Genomic DNA, 16021 nt, shown 5'->3' with positions numbered 1-16021 from the left:
AGGTGCACAAGAGACACTAGCCCAAGGCGAATCAATCAGAGGAAGATAGTCCAAGTATTAATACTCCCCCTAAGTGTGATCATGTGATGAGAGATGCAAGAATGAAATGCAAACACACAATGAGTGGGTTGTATCCAAATGCTAAGAACAGATCTAATTCGCATAGCTTTTCCAACAAGAACAATACCACTTAACCATAAACAAGAGTGCAACAAAATAAGTTCACACGAGTGAATGGATTCCGACAATCACAAGGTAAGATAGAGAGTGATCGAGTATTCTATACCTCTTGTTGTGAATAGTGAACATAACTCAAGATGGGGTGTGTAATATTTGTGGAAACCTGAAAAGCAAGGCTCACATACGAAACACATTTAAGCACATAAACTTTATTCCCCCTTAAAACACCGTGTGGGAATGATTTTGAATTTTTCTTTTGCCTTTCACACAAAGTAACATTTTTTCTCAAGAAGACTACGACCCATGTAACAAGTATTATGCTAGCAACTCCCAAGTCAGATGACTTTAGGGTACTAGATGTAACAAGGACATCCCAAAGAGCACATCTACTTGAGTCAATAGTTTCACAATCCACCGGGGTGACTAAACCATTCCTGTTTCTTCCCAATCCTCATATCGTTCGTCATGACCAAGGCCTGTTTACTTTGGGAATAGCCTGGCCATGCTCCATTAACCAACTACATTTTTTTTTTTTTTTTTATATATATCAAGGAGCAACTAACAAGAGTAATTTCGTACATGAGCAATGAGAACAAGCCAACCATCAATTAAGACTTACCACCACTTAGAGTTGTTCGCTCAAAAATTATCTCGGCCACGTGTCACTCGGCCGAGGTCTTCTTAGCTTACACGTGTCCTTCTGGCTTGGTGACGTGTGCGCGGGCGTGCCAACTCGCGGCCGAGAGGCCTAGCGAGGTTTTGATCTAGGTTACAAAGTTTGCGCTGATCTGAATTCTAATCAGTCGATTGTGGGCCGAGGAAGGATCGATCTTGGCCGCGGGGTTCTCTCTGCCTTGGATGCAAGGACTTTACACGATTCGGCTTTGCTAGCCAGAGTGTTCGTGCTGTGTAACTCGGTGAGTGAATGTGAAAGTGCGAGTGATAATTGATAAATCTATAGGATCCAGATACTCACAAGTCACATTAAAACAAAATCAAAATATAAGGTGTTACCCTGATGCCTTGATTCAATACGAGTTCGGACGAAGAAACGCATGAACTCTAAAAACTTGTTTATATGACTTTCTTGTATGATTTGTGAAAAAAGTAAGTGCAGGAAAAATAACAAGGAATTAAAGAACGACAGAATAAATATGCAAGAATGTAAAGGGCAGGAAAGACAAGAAAATACCAGTAAGTAAAATAATTGACGATGGATAATTTAGATTGATAGAATGTAGAGATGCGATAGAGAATTTGAGAATGTTGAATTTGTATTGAGCTGTTGTGTTTTTGGTCGTGGACCCCTAACAAAGATGTCTACGGCCCCTTTTATAATACAGAATAAAGATAACAAAACTAATAATTCTAAGAATAAAATTCCTTTGATGTGCATAACTGACAATCAACCATCATGACTCTTCAATGATTATTTTGTAACGGCCACACTCAATACTGTAATGTCTCTGAATTTAAAAGTTGGCATTTAGTAGCTCATAATGTCTTGCCAAACCCGCCATCAGCGTCCCTAACTAACTGAAATGGGCATTTGCTAGAACCATCTCAGCTGAGGTGAAGTGAGCCGAACCTCAGCTGAAGTGAGGTGAAGTGAGTCGGACCTCGGCTGAAGTGAAACAGGGCCTCGGCTGAGGTGAAGTGAGCTGAACCTCAGCTGAAGTGAGGTGAAGTGAGCCGGACCTCAGCTGAAGTGAGCCGGGCCTCGGCTAAATATTTATTATATCACGGCTCACTATGACCCAGGCCTGGTTCATGTGGGACCCGGCTTAAAGTCACGTAAATCTTGCCAAATTTAGATTCAAACAGAGCCCCCCCAGTCCCTTGAGCTTCAGCTTCAATGCCGAGTGGTTAAGGGATTGTAGGATTACTGATGTTCTTTGGTTTGGCAAGTGCCTAACTTTTCTAGCTCATCTGCTCCAACTTACACCATGCCATGTCTGGTACGCTTCCATTCGTTGTAAGGAACTTAATTGGGCTGCCACCTGCTCGGCCTTACTTGGCCGTAAGTTTGACTTCACTTATTGTTCCTCTGCCCAATTTGACCATGGATTTTTTTCTTCATTGAACCTCGGCTTCAAAAAAAAAATAGCAAGCCAAGTTAAAATAATTTATAGATCTCGGCTTCATGAATCTATCCAAAGGTAAATACTTTTCCGAACTTTGGCTTCATAAAATCTAGCTGAGTCAAAATTCAAATAATTTATGGAGCTTGGCTTCATGAAGTCTAGCCGAGGTAAAAACTTTCTGGAACTTCAGCTTCATGAAAGCTGGCCGAACTCTCCTTTCCTTCTATAACTCGGCTTCAAATCAAGCCGTGGCTTTCCTTTTTAAAGTAACTAGGCCTCAAGGTACTACAATAGTAAACTTTGGTATAGCTCAGCATCATGAACAGTAATTCTAGCCAAGTCTCTCTATGTTTTTTTTTTTTTTTAGCTCTGCATAAGCCGAGTTATGAAATATTTTTTTATAAATCTCGGCCTCAGAGTTTGTTGAGCATTCCATAATGCTACTCTTGTCTTCCAAGGAAATGTGCATGCATATACTTTCCTTCCCTTGAATTAATTGGATTAATTCAAGCCCATATCAAGTGATATCGTAGACTTCCCTCCCTAATTCCTTGAGCCTCGGCTCGAGCCGAGTGGTGAAGGAACTAGTGAACAAAGTCGTCCTCATTATCGAATGACATTCAAATTTTTTCCAGCCATGATCATAGAAATATTTCGGCCTTACAGTTTCGTGCCTACCGAGCAATTGAACGACTCCCAAAAACCAACTTTTCACTTATTTTATTTTATCTTATTTTATTTTTTGCAGAAACTAAAGCAAGAAAACAAAATGTTAAAATTTTGTGTGTCGTTATGGAGGTGGCCAACAATGTTTCACCCCAAGTTTTGAACATTTTGTATTCTCGGCATGAATTTCAAAATTTTCAAGGCCGATCTTCATTGACCAAAGGGAATGATTGAGATTTATTTTCTTTTCGGCTTTCATGTGAGCCGAAATTATATGCTCCTCAAATGTACTCGGTTCCACTTTATTTAACAGTGGCTTCTCCAAGTCAGCTTTATTTCCAATAAACATGTCAACATGCATGACATCTTGAATTAGATGATCATCACCATTGACCACATTATGCTCAGTGAGCTAACATTCCTTGGCTACAAGATTGAGATCTTCATCAAGCCTCAGATTTTTGAGGTCGGCTTTCTTTTCAAGAACCATATCCATATGAATAGTCTCATTAATTGTACACTCAACCATGTGATGGTCATTCTCCTTGACATTTTGCAAATTTTGGCCCACCATTTTTGCCTCCAAATTTGAAGGAAGAACAATAGGCGGCCGAGTTTCCATATGATCTTCAATGGATACCTCTTTTTTGAGGTCATGGTAGCGGTTACAGTGGCATGCGTACTTCAGTATTTTTTGATGTCTCAGCATCTTCATCTTATTCAGGTGTGACTTCATCTCTTCTTTGAAAATATAAAATTGTGTGGCTATTTCTGTCAACCCTTTTTGAATGATCTTGTTCACATTTATGGCTATTTCAAAAGATTTTACACCACCTCCCCAAGAGCTTACATTTTCTTCGACCATTTGATTGTGGCCAACTTGTTGATCGTACAGGGGCTGTAGCGCGGCTAGTCGAGTCTCCCATACAAGCTGGCAACTCAAGCCATCAAGATGGCTGTAAGGCCCTATTTGGTTGTAGCCGTCTTGGTTGTTATGATTATAATTTTGATCATAACCATTGCATGGTGCATTAATTGTTTGGCCACAAGTATCATACGGCTCGTTGGCCAGCCCATAACCATGTTGGCTGCCATAGCCATTTTGGTGATCAAAGCCATATTGAGGTAGTATTGTGGGATTTTGTTGATCACATGATGCATGGCAGTTTAAATCAACAAAACTTTGATAAGCATCATAGCTATATCTGCCATCATAACCATAAAATTGATCTTGGCCATATTGGCTATTGTAATTATTTATTGAAATAGAGCCGTGTAAATTCGGCTCATAATAACTCATTTGTGAAAATACATCATATTTAATGTCTCACTAAATGGTCTAATAATATTCCCCAAATGTTGTCCCACTGGGCGTGCCAAAAGAAGTTCGCTCAAAAATCGTCTCGGCCACGTGTCACTCGGCTGAGGTCTTCTTAGCTTACACGTGTCTTTTTGGCTTGGTAACGTGTGCGCGGGCGTACCAACTCAGGGTCGAGAGGCCGAGCGAGGTTTTGATCTAGGTTATAGAGTTTGCGCTGATCGGACTTCTAATCAGTCGTGTCACGCCCCAAATTTTGAATAACCAATTCAAATCCGAAACATGAATAATTACAAATACAAATACCAATCTAAATTTTTCTTTCAGAGTAACACGCCTCACACCACTCAATATTACATTACCCAACTCCTCAATTTCTTATTACAACACACTATCACAAATTCCAAATTGATAAGTTCGAAATGAACATAACGAAACTCACAATTATGCTGTAACTCAAATACCACTACTCTAAGCAGCCTGATCACCTTCTCGATTCTCCTGACCTGTAGGATTTCCCGCTACACAATATAAATAGTGTACCGGGATTGCAACAACACAAACCCGGTGAGCTTGACAGCCCGTATGAGTAAACGAAAGGATTGCACAAATTTAATATAACAATTTCAACTCAAGCAAATGAAATTGTAATAATATCACAATCACAACGACCACCACAAAACCACATCACTTCTCACTCTCACATATATATATAGACACTTATGAGTTACTCTCAATTTCCCTCATAAAATCACCCCAAACCACGTCACTTTCTCACTCTCATATATATATATATAGACACTTATGAGTTACTCTCAATTTCTCTCATAAGGTCACTCAACATTTGGCAGACAGACTAGAGCTCTAACTGATCGCAACCACCAACTCGGCGCGAGAGCGTGGTTCACGATTTAATGCTATTAGTAACCACCAACTCGGTACAAGAGCGTGGTTCACTAACAGATGCCATGGTCACCCCTGTGACCTATTGATCTCCACAGATCAATATATCTCAACAACTCAACAATTTACTGTTTCTCAACAATAAAACATAACACTTCACTCAATATATAATTTCCTCAACACAAACCAAAAACACGTATATTATATCAATAATAAAATATGTATAAAGTCATTCGCACATGTATTAACAGCTATAAATATTTAGAACTCCGGTTCGTGAATGAACCATGTGCGGTTTGCTCACCTCTAATCCCGCTGCGTCTTCTTATAACTCGAATAAGAATCACAATTCGTCCGCCAAATCAAACCGTCAAACACCTAATCATAAGTGACTTGAATTTAGCCAACAACTCATAAAATAAAATAAATGACGATCTGACAGTCTAATCGAATTTATACAATGATCCATCGGTCAGATCGGATTTATTCGACGATCCAACGGTTGGATCGAAATTATATGATTATCCAACGGTCGGATCCTCACGGATCGCCCTTAGGATCATCCTCCAAAATTATCACGAAGATCCAACGGTCGGATCTTCCTGAATCGTCCTTATAAACATCTCCCCAGATTTATATGAAAATCCGACGGTTGGATTCTCACGAATCGCCTTCCAAAACACCATTTCACAATTATACGAAGATCCAACGGTCAGATCTTCGCCCGTGACCCCACAAAGTCATCGGGACAGTCATACAACCAACATATTAAAATTACAAGTCCATCCGACGGTCTGATCTTCACAGATCACAAATGGAACGATCGAAATCGATCGAAATCGTTAAATTCATAACTAAATCATACGATATCCAAAAATTGCGTATAATATATCGAAATGATCGTATTGAAATGTAGAGTCTAAAAATGTAAAGAAATCACATTTTTGACCCCCGGAGGTGGCCGGAAAGGGCCGCCGGAGTTAGGGTCAGAGCCGCCGCCGACCACCTCCAATGGTGTCGGGGCCAGGCTGATCCTCTTCATCTCATCAAGCCCAACAATTTTCCTAACTAGCATGAAGTCTGAAAATGAACGGAAGTAGGAGAAATTACCTAAAACAGTCCGTGATGGCCGGAAAATTTCCAGAAACCGGCGAAATTGCAGAAACCGTCCAACCGATTTTGCCACGTAAAAAATTCATCTTTTGGCCTCTGTTCCTTCTGGAGAGTTGTTAAGAACATCAAGGCGAACTCACGGGTTCAAGAATCACCCAAAACAAAGCTTTACAACTCGAGATATACCTGATCGAAGGTTTCGGTGGCCGGAAAAATTCCAGAATCCGGCGGGCTTGAGTTTTCAACGTAGAAACTTCAACCTCAGGCCTCGATCCCTTCTAGAAAGTTTTTCAGCTCCTCACTCTGAGTTCACCAGTCCAAGGAACATGAAAAACGACATCCTGTAGCTCGAGATATTTGAATCGATAATTCCGGTTCCGTGGGGTTGCCTTGCAGCTGCTGCTACGGGCCGTGCCGCCGTGCAAGGTTGCTTCTGGGAGCTTCAGGAGGTTGATTCGAACCTGTGGATGGAGTTTGAGAAGGTCTCGTGATCGGTAGCTCGAACCACCATGATTGGATTCCAATTCGGGCCTGGACAAACCCGACTCCTCACCGCCGTTTCCGGCTGTGCTGTGACCCAAGACCGCCGCAGGCAGCTTCGCAAGGCTAAGACGAAGCCACAGAAGGTTATTTGGCGTCGGTTGATGGCTGGTGGAGGAAGGAAATGATCGGTGAGTTTTTTGCTCTTGGTTTCGTGTCTTCGGACGAGAGAGAGAGAGAGCTGATTGCTCTTGGTTACTTTTAGAACTCCACCATCACTACTTACATAAAAGCAAAAGTACCACACTCCCCACCTTTCCTTGCTCAAAACCCGGAACCCTTTATACTTTGTTTTTCTTACAAAATAAAAAGAATAAAAAGAAAAGGGGTATTACAAGTCGACTGTGGGCCGAGAAAGGATCGATCTCGGCCGCGGGGTTCTCTTTGCCTTGGATGCAAGGACTTTACACGATTCAGCTTTGCTAGCCGGAGTGTTCATACTATTCAATTCGGTGAGTGAATGTGAAAGTGAAGTGATGATGATTCTTTTTGTGATTTTGTATTTTGAATAAAGTAAATAACGTAAAGTAAACAAAATGAAAAACATAACATAAACGAAAGTGCAGGTAAAGAAAAAGTAAAGTGTAGGAAAGATAAATACCGGTAAAGAAAGCGATAAGATAAACAAGTAAAGATTGATAAGTGTTGCTGAATTGTTGAATTGTATTGAGATAAAATTTGTGTAATCGCGTAGAGCGTTTTGGTCGAGGACCCCTAACAAAGATGTCTACGGCCCCTTTTATAGTACAGAATAAAGATAACAAAACTAATAATTCTAAGAATAAAATTCCTTTGATGTGCATAACTGACAATCAACCATCATGACTCTTCAATGATTATTTTGTAACGGCCACACTCAATACTGTAATGTCTCTGAATTTAAAAGTTGGCATTTAGTAGCTCATAATGTCTTGCCAAACCCGCCATCAGCGTCCCTAACTAACTGAAATGGGCATTTGCTAGAACCATCTCAGCTGAGGTGAAGTGAGCAGGACCTCGGCTGAGGTGAAGTGAGCCGAACCTCAGCTGAAGTGAGGTGAAGTGAGTCGGACCTCGGCTGAAGTGAAACAGGGCCTCGACTGAGGTGAAGTGAGCTGAACCTCAGCTGAAGTGAGCCAGACCTCAGCTGAAGTGAGGTGAAGTGAGCCGGACCTCAGCTGAAGTGAGCCGGGCCTCGGCTAAATATTTATTATATCACGGCTCACTATGACCCAGGCCTGGTTCATGTGGGACCCGGCTTAAAGTCACGTAGGTCTTGCCAAATTTAGGTTCAAACAAGAGTATGTGTGCATGTGAGGTTTCAAGATTGTAGAGAATATGTTGTTCAAGCTCACAATTACAGAGTGATGTAAGTACAAGTTCAAAACGTACTAGGCACCTTATTGCACACATATTTAAAGAAAAGAGTATGGCCCTTGTCAATCAGAGTTCAAAATAATCTGTCAGACACTCAGGGATACAAACCACTATTTTTTCAATCCTAAATTTCCACAAACTGAACCTAACAATGCAGAAACATAAAGAAAATGCACCTATACTATCATGAAGACTTACACCATGAATGCATGCAAAATGGATCAAATGAAGTGAGAGTATCAATACTTAGAGCATCCACCAACGGTGCTTCTAAGTGATTCAAATTGAGTTATGTCTAAAGGCCTTGTAACCGAATTAGCCAATTTCTGATCAGTAGGAACAAAAGCACGCTCAAGCATATTATCAAGATTATCCATAGGAGTAGAAAAACGATTATTTGAACCTTTTTTAATCCAGATCTGCTTCTGCCTCGTTTTTGTTTCTAGATCCACTGGGATTGAAGCCAGCTTTGCAATCCTGGCGATCAGATTCAGACCCTCTTTCAACTCAGCTTGCAACGAGGCAGGTGAGTTAATTCTCATCGTTTTCCTCTGATTTTGAGTAACCCTACGAAGCATATTGCACCTAGGACGTATGTGTCCTAATTTTCCACAATAATGACAAGTAGGAACAAAGTTTTTGGAGTTGTGAATATACCTGAGCTGACAAAGTTTGTCAGGACTTACCGAGGAGCTTTTCTGAAGTGTTTGGTGAGCCACACGTGGTTCTGAATTTTCAAGCAACTTGGAACCAGACCCATTTTCACTAGAACTTTGTGACTGACTTAAAGAACTCTCACTTCCCTTACTTTATACAAAAGCCACTGGTTTGCAGGATTCATCATTATATCCTAATCCTTCTTTATTGCCATGAGCTTTGCCAATTCCCATCATCTTAGAGACTTTTTCAGATCCAATGGAGAATTTGTTAAAGCTTTCCTTGACCCTCAATAATTCTTCCTGCAATTTCTCATTCTCAAGGGTTAGAGACACATTTAAGGAAGATTGAGCCTTAATTTCAACCTGCAAAACTTTGATTTTGTTAGTAATCTCATCATGCTCCTTGTCCCAATTTTGAGACTTGACCTTACCCTGCAAAACATTTATCTTAGCAACAAGGTCAGTACGCTCATCTTCCCATTCTTTCAAGGATAATTCAAATCTTTTCTCAATCTTCTCTTTCTCACCCATTAAGAATTCAATTTCCTCTTCAAGTTTATTATTTTTCTTAAGAACAATTCTTGAGGCATTATACAATTGCTTGCATTTTACATTTGTTTCTTCATCAAAAGTGTCATCTTCTAAATCAGAATTATCAGAAACATCAATATTAAGAGAGGAAGTAAGAGCAAGATTTACCTCTTCACCATCTGACTGAGAGCCTTCATCACTATCACTCCAAGTAGATTTTAGAGCCTTGTTTCCACGCAAATACCTTTTATTGCCACAATCGGCAGCAAGGTGACCAATTCCACCACACTCAAAGCATTTAGCATTTTCAGAAAATTTTTGAACTCTTTTGTCAACAACGATAAATCCACATAATTATCAACAACATCTTTCTTTTTAACAGAAGAGAAAGCAATATTTTTTACCTTTTTCTCGGGCTTGATCCTCATCTCAAATGTTTTGAGATTACCTATAAGTTTGTCAAGAGAATAGGTGTCCAGGTCTTGAGTCTCCTCTATTGCAATTTGCTTGGCTTGAAATTTTGAAGGAAGAGCTTTGAGAAATTTCTTGACTATTCGATGCTCCTCAAATGGATCATCAAGGCTACAGCATTGGTTTGTCACATTGAGAAGTCGAGCATGAAAATCATCAATTGATTCATCTTCCCCCATGGTCATGTTCTCAAATTCCAATACGAGTCTTTGAAGCTTCTGACCTCTAACCTTCTTGTTTCCCTCATAAGTAACCTGAAGTAGATCCCAAGCTTGTTTGGCTGTGTCACAGTGGCTAATTCTCATCCTCTCTTTCTTGGACAAAGCTGTGAATAGTGAATTCCTTGCCTTAAAGTCACAAGTTCTATCACGAACTTCTTCTTCTGTCCATTCCTTCCTAGGTTTGAGAACCCTTGCAAAGGACCCTTCTACTTTCTTTGATTCTTCGGTCTTGGTTGGGTGTTCCCATCCATTCTCAACTATATTCCACATGTTTTCATCTTGAGAGTAGAGAAAAGCCCTCATCATAATCTTCCATTGTGAATAGTCTTCACCATCAAATAAAGGCGGGCAATTTATAGAACTAGAGGCTCTGTTATATTCACGTTCCATCCTTGACCACGGATCAACTAAAAAAGCTTTAGAACCTGCTCTGATGCCAAATGAAAATACAAGGACAGAATATGATTTCCTGGAAAACGAGGATTGCAGTGTATGGATCAATCCCTACTGGGCAGATATCAGAAACAATGAACCAAACTCCAGACTTTTGGTTACGCAGTGAAAATCTCAAAATATGAGATTAAAAAAACACTGCGGGGCTCTTACTCATGAGAACCCAAAATAAAGATCATCATATTGAAAAGGATATGTTCTTTTACAAACTTTGAATAGCACTAGCTCGGCTATAAGATTCACACAAAATCTAATACAAAGTTTGTCTTCGTTCTTGAACTCCTTCACTTGAACGATCTTCAAATCTTGTTCTTCTTTCTTCACAGTCTCCCTACTGATCTTGAGAGAGTATTATGCATATGAAACTATGATCACAAACACTTATACATGGACCAAGTGTTTTGACTCTTTGTGAAGACACAAACTCAAAACAAACATGCAAGACTCTATCAAAATTCTTGCCTCTATAGATATGTCTACAGACCGTGTATCTTTCTCCACATATAATATACCAGCGGCAATTACTCAAAGATGATGCAAAGATTCTACCCTAATTCCCAATTAATTTGGAAAGAAACTTCCCATATATGAACTCCAACAAATCTTGAGGGAAATCAATTAGGAATAGACAAGTCCTAAAAACCCTAGGACATCAACACCACGATTTTAACACTCAGAAAAATCTTTTAAAGACATAAATACATAAAACCTATAACCTACTTTCCAAAATCGGACTCCACATAAAACTGACAGCTGACTCGGGGATTGCAACACACGTTGCAATCCCATGCATATGCAGATGCAATTACCTGTGACTCTCCAAGATCAGTAAAGGGCTTTGTCATAGTTTTGTATGGGAATGCCAATACGATATGTATAAGAATTGTACCTACAAATACTAAGGTTACTTATTTGCTGTTTCAGTTGGTGTTAACCATTAGAGATGAAGTTGAATTGATATTATCTAACCATGGATACGTCGTTATCTTCATTTAAAGGGCCAGGAAGCCAAATTAACATTGAGATTCAAAGAAGATGTGAGCTAAGGTGAGGAGGGAATTTGGTTTCATAACATTATGGTGGTTTCTATAAACATTTAAACGTGCCTTGAAGTGGAAATCTACATGTATCTGAACTTTTTTCCTTTGCATATTTTGTCAAGGAGTTTGAATTGATGGGGTCTTGGAATGCTATCCACATGGACATCATGGAGTGGTTAAGGATTTAGGCCGTCTACATGGCCGGTTAGACTTGGTAAAGTTGACACTAATAGCTTGATGTTAAATTAAATGATTGTGCCTACTCTTAACTTATCATTGCAGCCGTTGGATTTTTTTTACTAGGTAAATACCCTTATGCTAATACTGGCCTTAACAAGAGTTGAGATGAAACTAGATGGTACAGATATTGCTGACAGATTGACAGGTAACTGCTCCTTACTGAACTCTCTATTAGGTTGGTTGATTGAGGGATTTGGACATTTTTGTATTCTCAGCGCAATTACTATCTCAGGGCAAGAGGATTATCTACTGAATTGACAAGCATGTACAAAAGTGGACAGTTGCTTTCAAAGAGGACTTTTGCATTCTTGGTAGTTTTACTGCAATGGATACATCCATATGTCGCTTAAGTCAGTTCTCGGTATGTAGTTATGTACACCATTATTCTCTGTCTTGTAAGATCTTGAGCTCCTCTTTGCTTTTAATGGTATAGAGGTTTTCCGGTCCTCTTGGCACTTAAAGTTACTTAATTGGTTGGCGTAAATGATTTGAGATGGTTTAGTACTTGAGTTGATATTGTCTGATTATGGCAATTTTCTTACCTTCATGTAGGATGCTACAGATTAGGCCGTGGAAATTTTACGTTGCCAAAACAAAGAAAATGTGGGCTGCTATGATATGCTCCTGTGGAGGAAGGGATCTGGTGCTGACACTACTATGGGGTATAGATTCTATAGGTCTTTGTTTTGAACTTGCCATTTATTCTATATATACACTCTGTAAGGTGGATTCTAATTAACAAACTTGTCATGCAAGTGTGAAAAACTGTGGAGGGTAGTTTTGAGAGGTCCTATGTGTATATATTCCTTTCCAGTTCTATTGCTGCAAAGAAACACTTTAATCATATACTACCAATCTAGATGCATGTATAACAAGTGGTTTAGTTAAAGTCTTATGTTTTTGCGCCTATCCTTGTAACTTTTGTTTTTTGTTTACTAGGTACTAAACCTGATGCTTTGTTGGTCTGAAGGAGAGCTGAGAATTTGATTAAACTTGATGGTCACGATATATATTGCTCCAGACAGGTAATTGTTTCTTCTAGTGCTCTACTTTGGGTTAGCGAATTAGCAATGACAGTGGACTTCTTTTGTATTCTTAGGAGAAATTTGTATCTCTGAGCATGATTGAAGGTTGGACAACATGTGTTTGACATTGTGAAGCTGCTGCCTTTGAACTACATCTTATGATTGAGGTACAATACAATGTGAGGTTCATACAGACAATCAAATCTCTCTAGCTCTCTAATCAGGGGAATGAAGACTCCAATATTGTTCCATGTAACATCACGGAATGACTGGTTTCTGGCTGGATGGTCATCCCTTTAATTTAGGGAGCAGAATCACTGAGGAGAACTTTTGAGACTTTGAGAAAAACGCAGTCACTGCTGCAACTCTGGTTTCCCGAAACGGGAGCTGTGCTCTTTGGATAGATTCACTCCTAAAAATGTTTTGGAGAAAATATTTTATGTATTCTTCTGTGGTCATCACACAATCTAATTTAGTGCGTGTTCATGTAACCTCATGGTTGTAAACTGTATGTACGACATGCTAGAAAATTTTGAAATGAGAATTCTAAAATGATGTGGTCGATAATTGTGAATCCTAGCAGTCATAGCTTTATTCTAAACTCATAGCAGTTATCATCTTCATATCATACATAAAGCTCAACTAGCTAGTGTAACTAGTTAGACTTAGCTTCTTATGAGTAGTTTAGTACTCAGCTAGCAAAGCAGCAGATGATCGAAATGAATCTTCGTTAACCCTACTGCAGTTCAATCGAATCTCTCCATCAGTTCCTGTCAAGAGGCTTATATTCCCCATTTTAATCATCGATTCCACAAAGCTGTCAAAGAATGTGGTCTGATTAACGTTGAAGTTGTTATCTATGTCAATGGTATCAGCCCCACTAGTCGAAAACAGCTCTTGGTCGCTTTGGAGTAGACCCTTATGAACTGTAAGATTAGAGAAATAGTTGCTGTCGAAACCATCAGGTGTTGAGGGATCAAAATTGGCCAGGACACTCCCATTCCCATTTTGTGGGCATATGTCACTCAAGGTATCTATGTAGGTCGAGTTTAAGGTTTGGTCAGGACTCCCTGTGTTGTTGAAGTTGTATAATCGATCAGTGAAAAACTGACACTGGGCGCGTCCAAATGTGTGAGCACCTGTGAATATGTATGCAAATCCGATCAATGTTGTCCATTACAAAAAGACGTACTATGTAACATTTATATTTGCTTCGCTTTCTTTTCTTACCGGATAGTGCAACCAGATCTGTGGTGTTTAGGCCCACAGCTGAGAACTTGAACTTGAGTACATCAAGGTTTGAAGTGGGAGCTGGAAGGGCTTCATTAGCAGCGGTTCGGTTTGCTGTTGTTCCATCCCTTCTTCCTAGTAGGACTGTCCATGAGGGGCCTCCAGACTGCAACCATAAATTAGTTAATGATTCTTACTTTCTTAGCATTTTGCTTCATCCCTGGTGTGCCTATTTGTGGTATAAGGAACAAACTTACAATCCCTATTAATGAATTTGTTTTTTTATATTAGGCCATGTCACAAAGAGTACAAAATGGTGTTAGTGAAGTGAAATAGGGATATATACCAAAGAAATAGACTCTTCTGCTGCAATGGCAAGAATATCAGCACAAGAAACCGTGCTGGGACAAGCATTCTCCAATGCAGTCTTAATCTTGTCCACAACATCAAATCCTCTTGCTGAATTGACATTCGGAAAGGCTGCTTTCTCGCTGTCTATGCCATCGACACTGCTACTGTTGTCCAGCAAAATTGATGCATCACAACCCTGCAGAACCAGAGTTAATTAACAAGTCCTTTTGTGCTAAATTAAATTTCAGAAGTCATAATAGAGAAGCAGCTAGTTCTAAAAGTACTTTTGTGCTTAGAAGCAGCTAGTTTGTTACATTGACAAAGCAATCATGGAAGTGAAGCCTAATGAGGCTTGCAGCGATACGTGGATCTGTCTGCAAAGCTTCCTGAATGACTCCACGGACAATGCTAGTGACATTCACATCGGGGCATGCTTCATTGTAGAACGTCGGGGTCAGCTGAGCCTCACCATATCCTCCTGCACACAATAAGATCAACAATGCAAAGAAAACTGCAGTACTTGTAGTTGCCATTGCACAGTGATATAGAGAAGAAGGCATCTCCTCAGGTCTCTTTTAACAAGTTGAATGAGCTAGAGCCGGTAGCGGTATATATTAATGCATATGAGATTTTGATGTAGAAAGTGACAAACAGTTAATTGGAAACCAAACAGATCAAAAATGACAAGCACATTTGGCAAACGAGTACCACATAGTACAAACATGCTCTTGGACTTATGCAATGAATGCGGCCCTACTTCACGTCCCAAAAAAAAAAAATGCGGCCCTACAAATGTACCAATAATGCGTAGAGTCGGTGCAAGGATAAAATGTCGGTGAGGTGTATATATTATCAACTTTTAACTTTTAACCTCAGTCTTTTATATAAAGACCAAAGTTGAAAACCTTCATCATCATTTTTTTTGAAACTGAAACTTGTATTCGATCAATTGTATTTTCATGATTAAATTGAAGAATATTTGCAATTTTGGTTTTGTGCTTTTGTCAAATTGTAATTTTAGTTGTGTGTTTTCATCCTTGTGTTTCACAATTATTTTATATTTTTCTATTTCTTTTATTTTTTAAATTTTGGTCACTTCATCAGCTCTTGGGAATATGAACAATTGTTTTTCACCTTCAGCATCGAGTTCACCCCCTTGTACTGCATTCGCTATATTGGTTTGGGATCTTTTCCCGGGAATTGTTTTCTGGGCCTGTCCTTTGATATCAAGTCTAGTTTCCAATAAAAAAAAAAAATTTAAACAAATAAATGAAAATATGATCTTACCTCAAACTTTAAGATTTATGATAAAAGCAAACATTTTATAACGTCAAAACAATGAAAATGTCAGACTTATATAGATTATCAAATAAATGGACTAAGATTTTGAAATTCAAAACATATAGATTGAAATAGCAATTGCACAAATACACACTAGTACAGAGGCCATAAAAATTGACTGAATAACTGGCCCTCAAATTTAAGAAGAATGGGCTTAAATTGTTCAAAAAGAAGAAGAGTGGGCTTAAGGATTGGTTTCAACTCTGTTAAGTTCCTCTTCGGCACCATAATAAAGTCATTAATAATAATTAATCATTTAGTTGGATTACAAGCTGAAATTGCGCAGTGAGTCATGTCAT

General features: G+C 39.3%; 2 protein-coding genes and 3 long non-coding RNA genes across 5 annotated transcripts; 2 read left to right on the top strand and 3 right to left on the bottom strand.

Annotated features, from left to right (window-relative positions):
- Positions 1-4169: 4169 nt before the first annotated feature.
- Positions 4170-7040, bottom strand: LOC121053170. The gene is made up of 4 exons (XR_005810953.1): positions 6451-7040; positions 6262-6369; positions 5456-5529; positions 4170-4769 (listed from the first exon to the last, which is right to left on the bottom strand). It is a non-coding gene; the product is annotated as an uncharacterized LOC121053170 (long non-coding RNA).
- A 1929-nt stretch (positions 7041-8969) lies between these two features.
- LOC112164385 lies at positions 8970-10126 on the bottom strand. The gene is made up of 2 exons (XM_024300584.1): positions 9755-10126; positions 8970-9638 (listed from the first exon to the last, which is right to left on the bottom strand). The coding sequence occupies exons 1-2, from the start codon at positions 10124-10126 to the stop codon at positions 8970-8972; spliced, it is 1041 nt and encodes a 346-aa protein (XP_024156352.1).
- Positions 10127-11712: 1586 nt separating this feature from the next.
- LOC112166095 lies at positions 11713-12338 on the top strand. Its single transcript, XR_002923118.2, has 3 exons — positions 11713-11749; positions 11839-11920; positions 12008-12338. It is a non-coding gene; the product is annotated as an uncharacterized LOC112166095 (long non-coding RNA).
- A 72-nt stretch (positions 12339-12410) lies between these two features.
- On the top strand, positions 12411-13099 carry LOC121049065. Its single transcript, XR_005799240.1, has 3 exons — positions 12411-12437; positions 12715-12800; positions 12875-13099. It is a non-coding gene; the product is annotated as an uncharacterized LOC121049065 (long non-coding RNA).
- A 385-nt stretch (positions 13100-13484) lies between these two features.
- LOC112166093 (peroxidase A2) lies at positions 13485-14914 on the bottom strand. Its single transcript, XM_024302858.2, has 4 exons — positions 14696-14914; positions 14377-14577; positions 14031-14196; positions 13485-13939 (listed from the first exon to the last, which is right to left on the bottom strand). Exons 1-4 carry the CDS (start codon positions 14912-14914, stop codon positions 13485-13487), a joined length of 1041 nt encoding a protein of 346 aa, XP_024158626.1.
- Positions 14915-16021: the final 1107 nt, after the last annotated feature.

This window comes from Rosa chinensis, chromosome 5 (genome assembly GCF_002994745.2).
Source record: "Rosa chinensis cultivar Old Blush chromosome 5, RchiOBHm-V2, whole genome shotgun sequence".
In the NCBI taxonomy this organism is placed as follows: Eukaryota; Viridiplantae; Streptophyta; class Magnoliopsida; order Rosales; family Rosaceae; genus Rosa; species Rosa chinensis.
Note: the sequence above shows the minus strand (reverse complement) of the source record. Positions and strands in the feature narration are given on the sequence as shown.

What these genes read in the sequence shown, in the direction of transcription:
- LOC112166093 (XM_024302858.2), bottom strand. Translation starts at nt 14,914, where the DNA reads ATGGCAACTACAAGTACTGCAGTTTTCTTTGCATTGTTGATCTTATTG. An exon ending in TCCATGATTGCTTTGTCAAT is followed by an intron (nt 14,578 to 14,695) that starts GTAACAAACTAG and finishes CTGGTTCTGCAG; the next exon opens with GGTTGTGATGCATCAATTTT. An exon ending in CAGAAGAGTCTATTTCTTTG is followed by an intron (nt 14,197 to 14,376) that starts GTATATATCCCT and finishes TTATGGTTGCAG; the next exon opens with TCTGGAGGCCCCTCATGGAC.
- LOC112164385 (XM_024300584.1), bottom strand. Translation starts at nt 10,126, where the DNA reads ATGAGAATTAGCCACTGTGACACAGCCAAACAAGCTTGGGATCTACTT. An exon ending in GGATCAAGCCCGAGAAAAAG is followed by an intron (nt 9,639 to 9,754) that starts GTAAAAAATATT and finishes AAATGCTTTGAG; the next exon opens with TGTGGTGGAATTGGTCACCT.